The 20,352-nt window shown below is 52.0% G+C and overlaps 1 protein-coding gene across 1 annotated transcript in view; it reads left to right on the forward strand.

Moving 5' to 3' along the window:
- Positions 1-17,674, forward strand: part of FAM184B (family with sequence similarity 184 member B) — a 72,052-nt gene extending 54,378 nt beyond the window's left edge. Inside the window, exons 9-18 of the mRNA XM_066278766.1 lie at positions 77-206; positions 984-1,196; positions 4,388-4,541; positions 7,539-7,705; positions 8,363-8,532; positions 10,499-10,645; positions 11,600-11,717; positions 13,822-13,926; positions 14,747-14,946; positions 16,468-17,674. Of these exons, the coding sequence (XP_066134863.1) occupies positions 77-206; positions 984-1,196; positions 4,388-4,541; positions 7,539-7,705; positions 8,363-8,532; positions 10,499-10,645; positions 11,600-11,717; positions 13,822-13,926; positions 14,747-14,946; positions 16,468-16,561 (1,498 nt within the window). The 3' untranslated portion in view covers positions 16,562-17,674. The remainder of the gene's footprint in view (positions 1-76; positions 207-983; positions 1,197-4,387; positions 4,542-7,538; positions 7,706-8,362; positions 8,533-10,498; positions 10,646-11,599; positions 11,718-13,821; positions 13,927-14,746; positions 14,947-16,467) is intronic.
- The last annotated feature ends 2,678 nt before the right edge of the window (positions 17,675-20,352 follow it).

Raw genomic sequence — 20,352 nt, forward strand, 5'->3', positions numbered from 1 at the left:
GTTGAGACATTATCAGGGCACTAGTGCCATGTCTAGACTGGGACCTGTTCTGATTTTGCCCTCCATCTCCTCAAAGGATCGAGGTGCCGCTCACGGAGGGAGGCGATGTGCAGTCCCCACTGGGCTCTGTGCCCAAGGAGAAGGGCCCGGAAATCCAGCGTCTGCGGGAGGAGTGGCAGTGCCAGAAGGCCAGGCTGGAAGCCCAGGTAGGAGGGCAGCCGTGCTGGGGACATGCCCACATGCTGAGCGGGACCCTGCCCCCTCCTCGTCCTTGCGGACAGCCTTGCACAAGCACGCAGGGCCTGACTCGTATGCAGGCTGTGGAGGGCGTTCGAGGTCCTGGGCAAAGTGGGACTCTTAGTTCTATGTGTTCCTTTCTGCAACACCGCGTGGCCCGTGAGCATCCACCACGGGGCGGGGACCCTTTTTGGTGCCTGGGGTCCATCCGCGAACAAACCAGAAATGAGTCCGGCATTCAGTGCCCGTGTTCTCACAGAGGAGGCGGGGTCACACTGTAACTCTTAGAAGGAACAGTAAAGCCCATAGTGTATGAGAGGAGGCCAGGGCGCAGGGAAAGGAAACGCCAGCAGCGGAACGGGGACTGGGAGGCTGTCTGGTGCTGAGGGAGTGGGGACAACACTAACTGGGCTCTCGGGGAAGCTTCAGTCGGAAGCAGATTGTGAGCAAGCACCGCAAAGAGGAGGGGGAGGCCACGTCGTCCCCGGAGGGCACGCTGCTGCCCTCTCCATTTCCTTTGGCTGGTTTGTGCCCTGGTCCTTCTGCTCTTGCTCAGCAAACGTGGCTCCAGCTGAGGAGCCCCCAAGAGGCCTGCCGGTCCCAGCTGGAGGTCCCCACCCCTCCGAGTTGCCACAGGTGGAGAGAGGAGGCTGGGCTGGGTTGAACAGACGGTCGGGAAGCTTGTACTTTTCGAGGCTGTCTGGGGCAGGGGCGGGGCTTAGCTGAGGGCCGCCCCCGGTGGGCAGGTGTCGCAGATGCAGCAGGCACTGCAGCAGTGCGCCAGCGGCTACAGGGACGACCTGCAGGAGCTGCAGCGGCTGTCGGAGCACGAGCGGGAGACGCTGCAGCGCCAGCTCCAGGAGAGCCTGCAGCAGAACCAGGCCGGCAAAGCCCAGCTCGAGGCCGCCCACCAGCGGGCCCTGCGCGCGCTTGAGAAGGCCAAGAATCAAGAACTCAAGGTAAGGGTGCCCACGAGGAGGCCCCCTATTGACTGAGCACCGGCCATGCCTTTCACGGGTGCCGTTTGTACGCCCTCCCCATCCCTACAGTATCTTACTAGGTCACGATTGTCAAGAGTCCCTTTCCGGGTGAGGAAAGGGGCTCAGGTTCAGGAGCTTGCTCAGGGTCACACAGCTGGTAAGTGGCACAGCAAGGATTCGGACTGAGGTCTGCTGGGTTGCTTGTACTGCTTCTCTGACTTGCATGCAACCCTGAGAACATAACACTTTTCCCAACTGGGGCAATTAGTGCCTGATGCACAGTGGGGGGGGGGGGGGGTCAGGCTCAGCCCTGCTGCTAAAAGGGCAAGAACAGCCCAGAGTTGAACAAGACCAGCTCAGCAGAAAAGACCTTCCAAAAGGCTTCGGAAGCAGTGATGAGGGTCAGGCCCCCAGCAAGGAGGTTCGAGCACCGTTCTTCTATGGCCTTCTACCTTCTACTTTCCCAGAAGGCTTTCACTCCCGGCTTTCTCGTGAGTTGAGGCTCCTGCTGTGACTGCCACCAATGACACACTGTCCTTCCCCTGTCATAGCAGTCGTCATACTAATTACTTTGTGTGTGTGTGTGTGTGTGTGCGTGTGTGTGCGTGCGTGTGTGTGTGTGCGTGTGTGTGTGTGTGTGTGACAGAGACAGAGAAAGGGACAGACAGGCAGGAAAGGAGAGAGATGAGAAGCATCAGTTCTTCACTGTGGCTCCTTAGTCTTCTTAGTTGTTCATTGATTGCTTTCTTATATGTGCCTGGACGGGTGGCTACAGCAGACCGAGTGACCCCTTGCTCAAGCCAGCGAGCGATCTTGGGCTCAAGTCAGCGACCTTGGGCTTCAAGCCAGCGACCATAGGGTCATGTCTATGATCCCACACTCAAGCCAGTGATCCCCATGTTCAAGCCAGATGAGCCTGCGCTCATGCCAGCAACCTCAGGGATTTGAAACTGGGTCCTCCGCGTCCCAGTCCGATGCTCTATCCACTGTGCCACCACCTGGTCAGGCCATACTAATGACTTCTTTACATAACCAACTCAATCAAACTGGAAGGCCCCCGAGGCCAGGAAGTGTCTCTGTTCATCACTGAATGCTCTCCCAGCTCCCAGCAGCTGCTCAGTTAAGGGTCCCAGTGGTTTAGTTTATCCAGGCCGATACCTAACAAATGGGATTCCAGAAAGAGATCACAGAGGGGAGGATATTTTTCAAAGAAATTACAGAATGCTATTTTCAGACCTCAATGAGAAAGACCCTTCCCAAGGATCATCTTGAAATCTCAGAGCACCAGGGAAACAGAAGAAATTCTAAAACTCCCGGTAAGGAAAAATGACACCAGACACGAAGTACTCGAATCAGTACATCGTCAGATACCTCCACCGCCACAGGGGGAGCTGAAAGACAAGAATGCAATTCTGTGCCGTTCAATAAAAACGATTAATAAGTGTGAGAATTGAATAAAAGTGGTCAGCCAGGAAATTTGCCTTCTGTTACCAATTTACTGCCTCTTGGCTCCCAGTGCGCCCTCCAGTGTCCACCCTGCAATAATGATCTCCATTCTTGAAGCATTTCTCCTTTGCGAAGAGCACAATGTTAAACTTGGTCCGTAGAGGGCGCTGGAGGCACCTTGCAGGAGGGAGAAGGCTTCTTTTCCTGGTTCCAGCAGCTGCAGTTTTGCTTTGTTTCTGGCTTCTGTTGCAGTGTTGTAAGTGTGTGTGTGGACATCAGGTGATGTTCTGCCTCCGTGACCTCACAGTGACCTCAGAGTTCTGGCCCCGACCCAGTGATTACCTTCCTGTGGCCTCCCGATGTGGACACTACAGATTCCAGCCCTCACACCAGCAGCAGTGGTGCCCTAACTGGGATCCTGCTGCCTGTTCCCCGGGCGTTTGCTTGCTGCGCCCCCGCAAGGCCAGTGCTGTCTGCAGCGACTCTCGCGGGCATGGGCGCCCCTGCGCTCTGAGCACCGGCCCTCCTGTGGCTCACCTGCACTGAGGAGGGTTGCTCCTTCTTCACCAGCAGCGGGACCAGCTCTGGCTCAGGCAGCCCAGAGATGGGTGCAGCCGGTGAGCCGCCAGCCATAGCTCCTCCAGCGAGGTCTTTCGCAAACCTTTGCTTCAACCTCTCCATTCCTGTTTCTCTGGCGACAGAAATGTCACCTGTTGGAGTTCTCGGAGTCTCACAGCAAGTGCACAAGGAGGAGATATTGGAGAGTTTGAAAAGCGCAAGACTGTCCGGCCTTATTAAATAAACTGACCACGGGATGACCGGGTGTCCCGGGGAGAGAAAGGCCGGTTCCTCCCGTTTGCCAGGGATTGGCAAGGCTGGGCCTGTTGCCCTCAGTCAGCTGCCACAGGCTCAGGTTCGAGGATGGCTCTGCTGGCCCCCGAGAGGACCCTCATGCATTTGGTGGCATCCCGATTCCCACTGTCCCCAGGGGCTGCATGAGGGAGTGGAAGAGGCTGGCGCCCTGGGCACTACAGCCCGTGGTTGCCACCCTGCCCCTGCCATTACCTGTCTCCAGCCAGCTGAGATCACTTCGCCTCTCTGAGCCCTCTCCTCCTGTGCAAAAAACAGGAGGTGCGGAGGGCACGATGCTTCCCACGTCTTTTCTGTGTGACCTTGGAGAAGTGACTTTATCTCACCCAGCCTTGGCTTCCTCATTTCAAAAGTGGGGCTGTGTATTCACTGGAACCCTCTGTTGCCAAGAAAAGAAAGAGAGTCTATTAATATCCTACTGCTACTATTAATAAATGACCATAAACTTATACTACGGTTCTGAAGGTCGGGGGTCCTGAAGCAATGTGTCGGCACGTCTGTTTTCCTGTGTTAAAATTTAAGCCATCCAGTCCGTGCCTGTTTCTCTCCCCATCTTGTACTCTCTCCGTCCCACCTCGTAGTACCAGATTCCCAATGATTGCTCCGGCGTGGAACAGGGCCACCCTCATCCAGTCAGCTGTGGACCAGGGTGAGGTTCACGTGGTACCAAGTGGCTGCTGTGGCCAGGACATCACAGCCATCCGGGCAGGGTGGGGAGCAGACTGATGTGCCCTCCACCAGGGAGAGGCGAGCACTCAGCTGGGCCCCAGTGTGCAGGGGGAGCTTGGCAGAGGCGCCGGGCCTCCCCCTCTGCGCCCACCTTTGTGCCTCTCCTCTCCCTCTCTTTCTCCCAGGCCACAGAAGAGCTCCTGAGAAAGGAATCCAGCCACAGCCTCCAGATCCAGCGCCAGGCACACCGGCTGGAGCTCCAGGCCTTGGAGGAGAAGTTCCGCCAGGAACTGCAGGGGGCGCAGGAGAGGACGCAGGCTCAGCAGGCCCTGCTGCTAGGTACACACAGGCCACGCCCCACTGGTCTGCATGGGGAACCAGGGCAGCTCTCCTGGCTCTGCCACCAGCTAGCCGTGAGACTTGGGGCAGGTCACGCTCAGCTCCATCTTCCTTTTTTATAAAAAGGAGTTACAATTGCACCTACCTCATAGGGGTGTAATGTGGATTTAATGAGACATTAAATATAAAACACCTAGCTCATAACATGAGCCCAGTGGTTGTAGATAATATCATCCTTATCATCATTATTGAACATAAAGCATATCTCTGGGCCTTCATAAGAGTTTCATATGATTGCCTCAACCTCTCATTTCCATCCTGAAGATTTCTGCAAATCTGGGGGGGCTGAGGCCTCCAGGCACTGTGTTCTCAGCATCCTTTGCCTGCCCCCTCATTCTCTCCAGCTCAGAACTCCCCTCCTCCTCAGTTTCCACATCGAAAACCAACCCCACGAAGTGACCGGAGGCAGTCAAGCGCTCCAGAGCCAAATGGCCGTGGCGGCTTGAAGCCCCGCTCCCACACTCGCTAGCTGTGTGACCTTGGGCAGGTGGCTTTGCTGCTCTGTGCCTCAGCTGCTCAGCTATGAAATGAGAGCAGTAACAGTGTCCACCTCACTGGGCAGTTCCAGATTGCCATGAGCGAGTCTGTGGTGCGTGAGCTGTGTAAACTGCCGGAGTCTGTGCCGCGTGGCCCACTCCGGGGGCCGCTCTCCATCTTGCAGACCGTCTTTCGCCCTCGTTTTCTGCTTGACTCTCATCTTCCTTCTTACTCTTCGGAACGAGACCGATGCCTCTCCTTATTTCACGCCTATCAGTAAAGACCGTGTTGGCCTTATTAAATATTTTTTCAAACCCAGACAGGGCTCTCCTTAAGAGAATTATGGAGAAGAGCAGTTTCTTTACCTGCGTAAGTGACTCAGATAGGTCTGCTGCTCGGCCGAGTTGTCATCAGAGCATGTGTCCTTCTGGAGGAAGTGGGGGAGCAGGAAGGAGGCCCCACAGACTGCCCGGTTAGCTGCTTTCCTGGAGTGGAGGTAGTCATGTTGGAAAAGCTAACGTTAGCAGAAGCTAAAGGAGACTCATAACAGAGGATAAAGCTCAGGTTGTGCCACATGTCTCAGGTGCAGGACTCCCCAAGTCTCGATCAGGCTGGACGCCCAGCAGCTGTTGGCACAGATGTTTGTGCCGCCCCTTCTCTGGTCCCTCCGATCGCGTAGCAGTCTAATCCGTTCCTGGACAGAAGAATCAGGAGAGACCCTGGGGACAGGCTGGGATTCTCAGCATCAGTCCCAGAAGGAAGGAGTTTTGTGGACTCTGTTATGATGATCGCAAATCATAGGCTTCCCAGGCTGGTGCTGGGTGGGTGGGAGCACCTCCCACAATGACAGGGTGATGTTACATATTCCTGGTCCCAGTGACGCCTACCTCACTGTCTGAGACACACCTGACCTGCATAGAGGTCAACGTGTGAGGGGTGAGAGGGTGAGTGTCCAGAAGATAGTTACACTGGGGTGGGGACCCAGACAGACTGGGTGGATGGGTGGACGCGTGGGGGGGTGGACGGTTGGACAGGTGGACAGGTGGATGGGTAGATGAGTGGATGGGTTGTGGGAGCAACAGGGAGGGTACTGAATAAATACATTATAGTTCCTGCTTTCTAAAGGGTTTTATTGTAATTTTGTGATAAAGGATTTCAAAAAATGGAGTTGTGTCTGGATTTCTTATTTTTAAAGAAAAGAAGCTTTAGAAGTCACTTTATTAAAATTCTATTGGAGAGAAAAGACCAATTAAGTTTTTCAGCATAATGTCATCAGAATATATTAAGTGCTTATATTTGTTTAATTTACTGTGCCTTTGAGAGAAGCTTAGCAGGCATAGAAAAATCTTTCCCAACTAACACAGTTTCACAACATGATTGATTTTCACTCTAAACATCATTTGTTCATTTTACAAATATATGTTGAGCACTTGCTAAGTACTGAGGCCCCTACTGGGTGCTTATCTTTGGGCTTAGGGAATTACTGGAACAATATTTCAAAAGTTATTTGCAATAACTAAAACATCTCAAAAGTCTGTAACAGAAAAGTACTAAATCTGCTAGCCCTTAAAATTTACCTTCTTTTTTCAAAAAAATAAACACCTCAAAAATAAAATAAAATAAAAGTAAACACCTCACTGAATAATATGTACTCTATCAGAAAATATTCCTTTGGAACTGATTGTTTTCTTTGCCTTTCAATCATGCCAGAGCACTACTAGAAATGACCCACCATCCTCAGAGGAGAAACCAGTTCCTGGCCGTACTGTTCTTTGAGTTAAGGAGAACTTGTGTATTTCTCCCGGGTGGTTCTGGTTTTAATCCTGATTCTGTTGGGAGGACACGCCACCTTCTGCCCTCACAGTCGAGCCAAGACCTCACACTCATAAGGGGAAGAACCCGTGAATGTTTTGTCTCCCTTAAGAACTGTCATAAACGTCAAGTTTTCCGACTTGAGACCCACAACCCCAGAAGAGGTCCCTGGTCATTTGATAATTCCCTGTTCTTTGCTTGGTGTTTGGACGTAGCACTGAGACCCAGTGCAGCCTCAGGGTTCAGCTCTGGGTCAGCCACCAGGGTCAGCCACCTAACCCTCCAGCTTTCCTAACCACCAGGCAGTAGCTAAGAGTGGTTCAGAGCAAAGGAGAGCCCCTGGAAATGTTGGATCCTGACTCCACAACTTACTAGCTGTGTGGCTCTGAGCCACTTACTCAACCTCTCTGAGGCTCGGGTTCCACTTCATAAAATAAGGAAGACTAATACTCGATAGAATGGTTGGAGAGCTTCAGTGGACCATTTCCAGGGTTTAACACAGTTAGTGAAATATACACGAAGCTCTTGTTACTGTTATCTTACAGTACGTTTGGAGAACTTGACCCAAAGCCTCCGGCAGCTGCCACCCCAGGGCAGACTTCAGGCCGCACGGTGTGCACCTGACCTTTGCCGCCCTTCCCTCTGCAGAGTCGGTCAAGCAGGAGCTGTGGGAGCAGCGGGCCGCCTGCGCTCAGCACCAGAAGGACCTGACCGCGCTGCAGGCTGAGCTGAGCGCTCTGGGCAGCTCTGACAGGCAGCAGGCCGTCGCCCAGAGTGCCGGGGACAGCGAGGACCAAGGCGCCAACACCACAGAGGTCAGCGCCCCTGGCCCGCCCACGCCACCCGACCCCCACCCCCAGGGAGCAGTCAGAAGCCTCCGCGCAGCAATCTCTCTAAAGGACAGGCCCTGGGCCCTTGACCCCTTGTCTGAAATGCGGAAGACTGTTCCTTCTGCTAGGGGATGCGTGGCGAGCCGCCAGACTCCCCTCTTCATAAAGCAAGACACAGGCTTTAAGTTCTGCTTGTTGTTTTTCATGCAGACACAACAGTGTCTCAGGCTGTTGGTCCAGACGGGGCTTAGAGACAGCCAGTCGGGGTCACTGCCTCAGGTCTGCAGGAGAATGTCTCTGAGCCCCTCTTCCTGTCTAGACCTCCCTGTTCCCATAAGGGGGAGCCGCCTTGCCACCCCAGCCCAATGCCCACTCCCCATGAACGTACTGGTCAGACTTCTCCCATTGCCCCCGTCCTGTCACATCCTTACTTCCTACCTAGCAGGTAGCCACCGGTGTAGCGCGGTGACCTGCTCACAGCCCGGACTCTCTTCCCCAACCTCTGCCCTGTCTAAGGTTTCATCTGAAGCGGCCTCCTACTGCTGCAGAGGCTCAAGGCTGGGCGGAGCACCCCTGGGGCCCTCTGAGCCAGTCCGCCTTTGCGCGTCCTGAACACATCTCTCCTGGCTGCCTTCTCCCCAGGACCGGGGCGGCCCGGGCCCGGCCGGCTCCCCAGAGGGCACCGCTGAGCAGACCCCCAGCGAGGGCTGCCTCCTCGGCGAGAACTCTCAGCTCAAGGACACCGTGCGGCAGCTGCGGGCGGAGGTGGAACAGCACCAGCAGGAGGCGCTGCAGCTCCGCGACCAGCGCAGGTCGGTCTGCGGGTCCCAGAGCTCCCCTCGCCCCCTTCCCTCCTTTCACTGCCGCTTAGAGAGCCTCGCAGACCTAAAATTGGGCTACCCTTTGGCACCTTCCCGAAGAAGAGACTCCCTAATCCGCTAGCACTTCACTGATGTTACTCCCTGGGCGCATGAAAAGAATCCAGGAATTCTAGGTCAAAACTGCAGAGGATTATCCCTGAAATAGAGGCGGGACCCCAATTTCTCTACAATCAGGGAATTTATGGGAGCAGGACTAACGGTACCAGAAGGATCCTGGAAACCAGCCTTAGGGAGACAGTGCTGTGTGCCCCCAACCAGCTGCATGAGCTGGGGGCGAGTCCGCTAACCTCTCCAAGACCGTGCCCTCTGTAAAATGGAGATGACAGCGCCACCTCTGACGGCTGCTGGGGACGCAGGGTCCGCCTCCACGTCCCTGGCGGGGGTGGGGGGGTCATGCCTGGGAAAACTGAAAACTGTGGCGGTGCTGTTCCCTAACGCCGGCCGATAGCTCGTTATCAGCCCTGCACTCACGGCCTTTCCTCCACTTCTTGGAAAGTTCATAACTTGGAAATTTTAATTTCATTAATAGATACAAGACTTTTCAGGTTATCCGTTTCTTCTTTTTTTTTTTTTTTTTTTTTTTGCAGAGACAGAGAGAAAGTCAGAGAGAGGGATAGACAGGGACAGACAGACAGGAACAGAGAGATGAGAAGCATCAATCATTAGGTTTTCGTTGCACCTTAGTTGTTCATTGATTGCTTTCTCATATGTGCCTTGACCGCGGGCCTTCAGCAGACCGAGTAACCCCTTGCTTGAGCCAGCGACCTTGGGTCCAAGCTGGTGAGCTTTTGCTCAAACCAGATGAGCCGGCGCTCAAGCTGGCAACCTCGGGGTCTCAAACCTGGGTCCTTCCCAGTCCGACGCTCTATCCACTGCGCCACCGCCTGGTCAGGCTATCCGTTTCTTCTTGAGTGAGCTTTGGTAGTTTATATCTTCTTCCGAGGACTTTGTCCATTTTATCTCGGCTGTTCAAGTAAAAGGCTCATCTAAGAAGCAGTGATGAGCCCACCTGGCCAAGGTTGAACACCTTAAATTCAGTTAGGGACTCACCATGGGACACTGGAATAAGGAGGGTAGGAGCAGGGTAGGGTCTCCTAACCACTGGGGGTTACAGCCCCCTCCAGTTCAGTAAAGCAATGGTCCTTCTCCCGGGAGAAGGATATAATCATACAATAACCTGCAGGTTCTTTCGGAGGACAGCACCGTCCCCACCCTGGGAAGCTTGTCTGTGCATCCCTTAGGGCCCCGCACTGAGGTTAAGAAAAATGAAAGCTGGTGGTTGAACCCGGACTTTGAGCTACAGACTGATCTGGACATGTATGAACATGCTCATTCTTGCAAGAACCCTATAAGGTGGCCACTGTTGTCACCTCTGGTCACAGATGAAGAAACGGAGCAGGGCATACCTTGCCCAAGGTCACACAGCTGGGCAGTGGAGGCGGCAGCCTGGCTCCACGCTGCTGCCGTTCCCCCTGGACTGGCGATCTCCCCGGTCTCAGAGCCCCAACTCTCCGTAGTTCTGATGCAGGATCTCTGCCTCCAGGTCTCCCTGCCTGCCCCACGTGAGGGGAGGGCTTCCGAGGGACTCCCTCCAGAACTGTGTCTGTCCCTCCCCCTGGCCCCCTGCCTGCTGCTCTTCCTGGAGTGAAGAGGGTTCTCCTTCGTGAGACGCTGGGGTGGGAGGTGCTGAGAAGGGGCTCCACAGCGGGGCTTCTCCTGAACCCCACAACTCAGACACCGCACGCCTCCTTCCCACGGTCTGCTGACCTCAGATTCCAAACCTCCCCCACCCATTGTCTCCAAACCTGGCCGCCCAGCAGAGCGGGGGAGAAAAGCCCATGCCCCCAGGGGGGTCCCCAGAGCCCGGGCCAGCCCCTCTGTGCTTGCCCCGCCGCAGGCAGCTGGAGGAGGCCCAGCAGGCCCAGCAGGCCCGGGAGGTGGAGAAGCTGCGGCAGGAACACCGCAAGGAGATGCAGGCCGTGGTGGCCGACTTCAGCAGCGCGCAGGCCCGGCTGCAGGCCCGGCTGGCTGCCCTGGAAACCGAGTAAGTGAGGCCATGGCCCCAAGCTAGCAGGGACGAGGAGCTGTGCCATGTTGTGAGGGTGACCAACTTACCCCAGTGTCCCCGGAGCCCCCCAGATTTAAAGTAGAAATCCTGAATTCCGGGAAGCACCTCAGCCCGGGACGAACTGGGATGGTTTATCACCTGTCACATTATGACACTGTAGTCCCCTTTCGTGCAGGGCCCTAGGAATCTGTGAGAACTAAGACAGCCTCATGGGCTTGGCTTGACCCTCACACCGGGAGCGAATCAGAAGGCTCAAGGCCTTGACCCTCTTCTAACACGTTCTCTCATTTAATCTTCACAGCAGTCCTTCAAGGTGGCAATTGTTATTCCTATGGGCAGATGACAAAACCGAGGGTCCCTCGTGCATGTGTGCATGCACTCATCTATTCACTTAACAAGTATCTGTCAAGGGCTTACTGTTTTAGGCTCTGGGTTACCGCAGAAAACAAAACAAAGACGGTGCTCTCATAAAACTCACAAATTTTACCGCATTTCCCTATGTGTCAGACGCACCGTAAATTTGGGCCCATGTTGGCCAGCAGATGGCGCGAGAGCCACGTCGGCAGTCACAGAGCCTGTGGGCGTTGTCAGGGCCGGGGCAGGTTCCTGCTGAGGATTCTTCTCCCAAACATCTCTGGGTCTTGAAGCCTCACTGAGTGCAGCCCCTGTGTGCACACACGGACCGTCGGTTCCTAGGCCTGCAGCCTCGGGGGAACTGACAAAGGTCACATTGGGAGTTGGGGCCTTAGGCTCCACCCCGAGTTCTGCAGCCAGTTCACAGGGTGGCCCTGAGCAAGCTCCCCGGCCTCAGTTTCCCCTTTTGTGATCAGAGGGAGTGGCTGGCCAGGCTGACCACCCAATGGTGTCCCTACCACGTCATCACCTCGTCTCCCTGCTCGTGGTGAGTAATTGCATGTCTGCTTGAAACAGACTGAAGGATGGTGGAGAGAAGCCAGGGAAGGGGGCGTCCAGGCCGGAGGACGTCCAGCTCATAGGCCGCCTGCAGGCTCTGCTGAAGGAGCGAGAGGAGATCATCAAGCAGCTCACGGTGAGGCTGCCAGGGCCGCTGGCGAGCCCTGCATGAGCGCGCGGAGATCCGGGACGGGGGTGGGTGGGTAGGCGGAGAACTTGACACCTGGCGTTTCACTAGGCACTTCAGCTTTCGTTTTTGTTTTTGTTTTGTATTTTTCTGAAGTTGGAAACAGGGAGGCAGTCAGACAGACTCCCGCATGTGCCCGACCAGGATCCACCCGGCATGCCCACCAGGGGGGCGATGCTCTGCCCATCTGGGGCATTGCTCTATTGCAACCAGAGCCATTCTAGCACCTGGGGCAGAGGCCACAGAGCCATCCTCAGCACCCGGGCCAACTTTGCTCCAATGGAGCCTTGGCTGCTGGAGGGGAAGAGAGAGACAGAGAGGAAGGAAAGGGGGAGGGATGGAGAAGCAGATGGGCACTTCTGTGTGCCTTGGCCGGGAATCGAACCCGGGACTCCTGCATGCCAGGCTGACGCTCTACCACTGAGCCAACTGGCCAGGGCCAGCTTTTAATCCTGATGACTATAAAGCCCCCTTACAAGAGATCCCTGTTAGTTTTTTGTATTGTATAAAATAACAATACATACTCACTAAAAATAAATAAATAACACAGGAAAATAGAAGGCACAATTGTCACTCTACTCCCAGCCCCACAACATGCCCACTCCTGACACTAGCTTGTTGGCTTGTCTGCGTGCTTGTTTGTTTGTTCTAGCAGCAGAATCTGGGAAGCTCCTGGGTGACTTGCTTTCTGTGAAAACTGTAGTGGATTCAAGCAAACCAGCTACTCTTTATTGTTCTTCCTTCTGTGAAAATGACCGGCTGTTTTCCAGTTTGCACAGCCCCCCGGTACCCCTTAAACAGAAAGTTTTCTTCGACCCCTCTGATTCTGTCTGGCATCCCCCCGCCCCGGGCCGATGGCTGTCTCTTTGAAATGCCCCCCGCGGTCCTCCGCTGCCCATTCCCTCAGTCTACCCCCTCTCACTGGCGTCGCCTTCTGCTTTGGCCAGTGCTTTAGGCTCTAGCCTTGCCATTTCAACTGTGGTCGAAAGTGCCTTATATCCCCCACATTGGACAGTACCCAGTGTGTTACAATCAGCCCTGGGGACCGGGGCAACGGGCTCACTCCTGTCAGTGTGGTTCGTGGGGGGAGAGCTAGTTAGCCACATCAGAAGTCCAGGCACTTCCCACCGTCTGCCTCCACAACCTTGGTCCAAGCCCCGGTGCTCCTCACATGCACATTGGGGGCTCCATGGGTCTCCCCCTCACTTGAGCCTCACACCACTATGCTGACCTCACAGTAACCAGAAGGACCTTACAAAAATGGACGTTGGATCCCAGCGTGGCTCCGTTCAGCACCTCCCGTGGCTTCCCAGCTCTCTCAGAGCGATATCCACGGCCTTAACAGTGGCTTAGCGAGCCTGACGTCCTCCCACAAACACACACCCACACCTCTCTCATGTCTCGGTTCACTCCCATCCCTGCCCTGCCCCCTGCTGGCCAGCCATGCTTTCTCACATCAAAACCCTAATGAGACAGCCAGAAAAACTTGACCACCAACTGAAAATTACGTGATACTAATAAGGAATCCTCCTTTGCTAAGGGTGACAAAGGTATTGTAGTTTTATTTTTAAAGAATCCTTATCTCTTAGAGATATATATTGATATTTTTACAGGTGAAATTGTACAATGACTGGGATTTGCTTTAAAAACAATCCAGAATGAAAGAAAAAAGTGGAGGGTGGCACACAAGGACAAGACCGGCCATGTAGTGATTGCACCTGGGGGTCTTCTTTCTTTGCCTCAATTATTAACTTTTTGCATCATAATTATTAACTTTCTGCAACAGAGTCTTCTCAGATGCGCAGAGTTGGGGGTCTCTAACTTCCCTAAGGCATTCCAGATAAGCTTGCCCTTTGCTTTACAGGAGTGTCTGGGGACACAAAAGCCCCAGGAGTGAAAGCGCTTCCTCAAAGCTTCAGTGCAAGGCATTGACCACCACTGGCTGCCCCTCCCTCCCCTGCACTTGCTTTCTCTTGGTGCTCCGGCCTCACACAGTCCTCACACAGTGCCCTGTGGTTAGGCGCATTTAGATTCTGTTGTGTTGTTTTCCTAGGAGGAGAGGAGGTTTCACTACGCAGCGTTCCCCAGCACCATGTCCCACCGGAATCGGTCCTTCTCTTTCCATCCTCACCCAGGGTATCTGACCCCTTCCATGAAGGTAAATGGGTCCTTCTGGTTTCAGTGCATTGCATAATTCTGCTGGTTGCATTTTTCCTAAGGTAACTGCAGCGTATTTATTAATGGCGGGGATACATTCAAAAGAATACTCATGGGAAGTGAGACCCACAGGAAATAGTCCGAACAATTAAACAGTGTTTAGATCTGGCTAGGAGGATGATGTGTATTTTTTGTGTGTGGGTTTTTATATTTTCCAAATTTCCTATAAGTCAATGTGTCACTATTAACAGTGGCTATACTAATAATTGTTGGTAGGAAGAAGAGAGAGAAGAGCAGGAATCTGTCACTTCTTAACATTTTTTTCTATGCGTATATTTGGAATTTGTTACAATGAGAAGATTCACATCCGGCTTCTGTCTGCTATCACAAATCCTAACAGCATTAAAAATATTAGTATTTTTTGCAGCTCAAAAAACAATATATATAACCTAAGCTGAGCTGATGTGAGATTCTTTATAATTTTGTATGTTTCACTTCAGCAATATTCATGCGTTTGAGGACGAGATAGGCCCAGCCCCTGCTGTGGGTGTTATGTGGCCTTTTAAAATCTAAAAAGAGATTTTGAATTGCAAACCACATCTGTCCCCAGAAATTTTATGTAAGAGATTGTGAACATGTGTGTGTGTGTGTGTGTTTTTTAACACAAAATAGAGAAAAACATGCTTTAAAAATAATGTGGAAGTACATAAATAAAATGTTGCCTCCTCACTCCTACGGTTTGGGTTGGGTAGGTCTTATTTACTTTTACAGTAGTGCCTCTTTTGGGTGACTCTAAGAGGCCTTTCCTTGAACACAAACAGAAAAAGAAGATAGAGGAAGTGCCCAACCGCGTGGTCAGCGTGCCAAACCTCGCCTCCTACGCGAAGAACTTCCTGAGTGGTGATCTGAGCTCCAGGATCAACGCCCCCCCACTAACGAAGTCACCCAGCCTGGACCCAAGCCCCAGTGGGGGCCGGCCTTACAAACCCGCCCCGTCTCCAGATGCGAAAACTGCCACAAGGTGGGGCAGAAGCTGGGATTGCACTGTCCCATAGTGGGAGGAGAATGGGCATTGCGTTCAGGCACCTAGTAAGGGCCGGGCATTTGGGCAGATATAGAGAGTAGCGGATCAAGCCCCGCCTGGGGAAAATGCCCGTCCAGCCAAACGGGTAGATTGTGTAAGAGCACAGAACTATTCCCCTCTTTAGAAGAGGGTCTACTCCTGGTACCAAATTCCAGAAAGCCTTTTCTTTTTCTCATGGATGGTGACGAGTGATCTCGAATCCCTTAGCTGACAACTTCAGTGTGACTTACACTGGAAGATGGACTCTCACCATCGGGCCTTGAGGTCTGGGTTCAGGTTCTGTTCCTCCTCATTTTTAGCTGTGTGGCCTTGGGCAGGTTACTTGACCTTCCTGAGTCTCCATTCCCTCGCCTCTGAAGTGAAGATAATACAGCACCTACTTCATCAGACTGCCGTGACAGGCTAAAGGAATGAATCCATAGAATATTCTTAGCGCAGAACCCGCCACCGAAGCATTCAGTATATTTCCAGTTATTATCAAGGTTATTTCTCAAGCTTTATTGCATCATCTTGGAATTCTAAGACCTGTTACTCTGTAGGTTTGGTTGACCATGCATGGCGATCTCAGATACCATCTCCTTATTCCGCCAGACAGCTTTGCAGCATGCTTCTCTTGCAGAAAGTGCTTTTCCCTTTAATTGGTGCTCCCTCCTATCTAGCCCTCCATTCAGAGGCAAAAGTTTAAATTCTAGGCTTTGAAGGTTGCACTTCAGCAAGGGCCACTGGTAAAAAGTTCCTTTTCGTAAGGCCCCGCCTACCTGTGGCTGTTTGGACCACGGGGATGGCTGCGCTGCAAGGACCCGCCCCCGTCCTGCGGTCTGTCATTGAACGAGTCCAGCCCTTTGTTTCACAGCTAAGGAGTCTGAGGACTGCCCCACCCACTCCGAGCACAGACCTGGCTAAATGCGAGAGCCCCTCATGGGTTCATCTCCTAACTATACCTCCGCTTAAGGCCGTGTTCCCATTGTTTTATGTGAACCTCCAAAATTGCACGCAGAGGCCCGTCAGCCAGGTGTGCGCCACACCTTCTCGCTTACTGCGTCCCCTTTGCAGTTTATTAGGCTGATTTTGCAGCCTCATTGTGATGCTAGAACTTTCTGTAAAAAAAAGCCATAAATAGTAATGTTGTGTTGATCAACAATTTCTTTCTTTTACTTTTTTTATGGGGTTTATATATTGTTTAATTTGTGCCTCAAATAACTATTACAGATACACCTCATTGTCTTGTCAACAGTGGAGAACCTTCTGTTTTCAAAACAGGAATCAGACACTGCCTCACCCCCCCCCCCACCCCACCCCCGTTCTTCATAACTGGTTTCTAGACACTAATGTGGGCCAGTCATGCTCCAGTGTCTTTTGAAGAATAAAGTGCTCCCTGAAAAGATGGTGGGGTATTACGTTGTTTATTGAGCAATTTTCAAAACCATCTAAACCTTTTGTTTGTTTGTTTGTCTTTAGGACACAAGACGGTGAGACAACTCAACCCAAAGAAGGCCAGCAGAAGCAGAGCTCTGCCCACCAGGAGTGGTTCACAAAGTATTTTTCTTTCTAAATTGGTCCTTGGGATCTATCACAAAGAAAACATTTGAAAAACATTTCTTTTAAAACGTTTGATTGAGGATATCAACTAAAAAACCAATCAACCCAATAACTTGCTTTGTAATATCATTTGCATACAGTAGCCGAAACAGATGTTGGCACTGACATTTTCTACTGTTTCGTTGTGATACCAGTTCATTAAAAAATTCATGACATTAGGGTAAGCCACTGTTACCAGAAAGCATCGTGGGAAGACGTTATTAATGTTACCTACCCATTGTATTTCCAGTGTCCACATGATTGCAGTCCACTTTGTGGCTTCCAAGGTCCACTTTTAAAGTGATTTCATTTTCCCATAGGATGCAAGTCAAATCCACTCGAAAAGTGTTTCTATGGAAGTGATGTCATTCAACATGCACATCTAACCTCAATAAGAAGAGGAATAAAACCAAGTTCCGAATAATCCAGGAAAGACAGTTAAAAAACAAAACAAGCAAATCAAAGCTACTAGGAATGAAAAGTCGCAGACCTTGACATGCTGGGATTAAGTGTTTCGATTTCCTAATCTGGGACACGGAGCAGATAACAGAGGGGATAACACCTACCTCAAACAGGGGCTCTCTGGGGATTAAGCAAAACAACAGGGTCCCGATTCCACTCATGCCCTGGACGGGAGCACCGCCAGGAATTTTCTGTGAATAGCTGAGCCCCGTCACACATCTGGTTCAATGACTGCAATGTCAACTCGGTCCTTTGTGAAGGTTTCCAGTTTATCTGTTCTTTCAAGTTGAAGATCTACGGAACCTCTGGTCTTTGGGTTTGGGCCATTTGCCCCGTGGCCCGTGGCTTCCCCATTGCATGGATGCTCTGTAGATGAGAGGGAACGGGGTGTGGCCATTCACGGTGCTGACCTCACTGTCAGGCCACTTTGAACTGTCTGACCCTCTGAAGGAGCAGTGTGAACTGACGGGACTCAATACATCTTTTAATGGGCAAAAAAAAAAAAAAAAAAAGTTCTCAATCCTTTGGTGCTGGCCCAGAAGTGGCCCGTAAACAGTTGTTAATTCTATGCACTGTCAAATCTTTGCTCTTTGAATAAAACTTTAAACAACTGGGCAATAAAAATGGGTGTGACTTGTATTGATTTGCCAAGGAAAGGATGAAATTAGATGAAGACTGAACTTGGAAATAGGAAGTTCACATTGAACTCCATCACACAGACCGTCTCCACTTATAAAAAGTGGCTGCTTAAACGTTTCTGTCATTTTAAGAGAAATGGAATTACAACTCAAAACTCACAATTCAAAGGGAAATCTACTATCTGACCAAAATACGCGGCCCCAATGATACTGTAAATACAGATACTTATTACCATATATGTGACACGCTGTATTATTTTCCATTATCAAGTATATTTTAATTGTCTTATTTCCTGCTTAGAGTGAGCATTGTAGGGTTTATATCTGTGTTCTGTGTTTTAAAGACTGCACACAGGTACTTTTGTTTTATTTTTTAAAAACTTTTGGCCCTGGCCGGTTGGCTCAGCGGTAGAGCGTCGGCCTGGCGTGCGGGGGACCTGGGTTCGATTCCCGGCCAGGGCACATAGGAGAGGCGCCCATTTGCTTCTCCACCCCTCACCCCCTCCTTCCTCTCTGTCTCTCTCTTCCCCTCCCGCCGCCAAGGCTCCATTGGAGCAAAGATGGCCCGGGCACTGGGGATGGCTCCTTGGCCTCTGCCCCAGGCGCTAGAGTGGCTCTGGTCGCGGCAGAGCGACGCCCAGGAGGGGCAGAGCATCGCCCCCTGGTGGGCAGAGCATCGCCCTGGTGGGCGTGCCAGGTGGATCCCGGTCAGGCGCATGCAGGAGTCTGTCTGTCTCTCCCCATTTCCAGCTTCAGAAAAAAAACAAAACAAAACTTTTATTTATTGATTTTAGAGAAGAAGGGAGGGGGAGACAGAGAAATATCGATTTGTTGTTCCTCTTATCTATGCATTCATTGGTATATTCTTGTGCGTGTCCTGACTGGGGCTCAAACCCGCAACCTCGGCCTATCGGCATGATACTCTAACTGAGCTATCTGGCCAGGACCTACTTTTGTTTGTTGAAACTTCTTCCCACCCCCCTGCAAGTCCTGACGACTAGCAAAGCGGGCTTCACTTCATTCTGCTGGCCTGTGACTCAGCGTCACACCTGCTGCGGGAACAGAATTGTTCTCATTGAGACTGCATCTCTTTTGGCTCCTTTCCTGGTGCAGATGAGTGAAAGATCTTGTTAAACTTCTAGATTCCACCCAATCATTACCTATTTGTTAACTGAGTCTTTGCATGGTTCTGGTTTTTTCTCTTTAGGACATATCTCTTGAGCGTTGAAGTAAAGCATCAAAGGATACATGCTTAAGCCTTTTTATCTGATATGAAGAAATTAACCATCCCGAAGGTTTGTAGCAATTTACACCTTGACCAGGTACCGAATGACATTCTCTCTCTCCCTCTCTCTCTCTCCCCTAGGTAACATTAAGAAGCTCAGTTTAACAAAACCACCTTCTTGTTTTCTTTTGCATCACCTGAGCCATCGGCCTCTCAGAGCAGAGTGGTCTGGAGATGCTGGGGCTGGTTTGGAGGGAACAGCGGAGGCGAAGAGAAATGAATGGTTCAGGACTGAGTTGGGAGGGAAACACCAGGATTTGATGATAAAATCTCTGGGTTATATTGTGGCAGGAGGAGGAAGCGCTCACAGATCCTTGGAGCAAAAGTGGAAGGAAATATTGCTGCAAACTTTTTTCACTGGAGTAGAAAAGAATTCACGCAGTGGATAGCTGCCTACCGTGTCCCCGAGCCCTTAGGAACGGCTCTGGTGTGGATGGGCTTCCAGCACAGCAGTTGGGAGTGCGGCTGCTGGTCTGTGCTGTCTCTAGGACTCAGCTGGTTCTGCAGATGACATGGAGCCACGGCGGGGGCTGCCTTCCCCCGCACACTTTAGATTCCCAAAGGGCAGCGCTGATTCGTCTCCGTCACCCCAGGTTGCAGTACCAGTTTTGATCTACTATCTCCTATTAGCTCCTCAGCAGTCTGCCCTCCCCTGGCAGGAGGTAACCAAAGGCGCCCTGGCACAGAGTGGCTTTGGACTATTTAATCAGTTAGTTAGGATCTCTCTCCGGGAAGTCAGGACAGCGTAGTGATAATCAGCCAACTCCACTGTTTTCGTTCGCAGTCTTCGCCCTTCCCTTCCAGAGGTGGGAGCCCTGGCTCTGACAGTGTTCCCTGAGCACTGCTGGTGGCATCCTCCGTGACTGGGCCTCCCCTTGTGCTGGGGACTGTCTGTACTTCACATCCTGCTCAGACTGGGTCCTCCTGGCCAGCCGGACAGGGAGTGAGCCCGTGCCCAATCCTCATCCGACTGTCAGCCACGTCGGTCGGGGGCACTGGGGACACACCCCGAGACAGACTTAGCGGTGCCAGTCATTTCGATGCCGCCCAGCCGAAGACCACCAGAAACACACTGTAGCTGAAGAAGCTGGGTTTATTGTTGCATAGACGGAAAAGGCTCATCATGGTGGGCTTCTCAGAAACGTGTTAGAACCTAGTTTGAGATTCTGGCACTGGGTGATTTCAGTAGTCTCAGGAAGCAGGGGTTCACTCGAGATTGGACGCTGTCCGAAAGTGGGGGCAGTTCTATGACTGGGTGCCTTAAATCTTATCTACAGGGATGGCAGGCTAGGGTGAGGATAAAGATGTAAGTGGTTAAAAAAAAGGTGGCAACTCATTTTGGCCCAGGGGACGTTTGGTATTTCGGGGATGACACAGTGA

Source organism: Saccopteryx bilineata, chromosome 5 (assembly GCF_036850765.1).
Source record: "Saccopteryx bilineata isolate mSacBil1 chromosome 5, mSacBil1_pri_phased_curated, whole genome shotgun sequence".
NCBI classification, from domain to species: Eukaryota; Metazoa; Chordata; class Mammalia; order Chiroptera; family Emballonuridae; genus Saccopteryx; species Saccopteryx bilineata.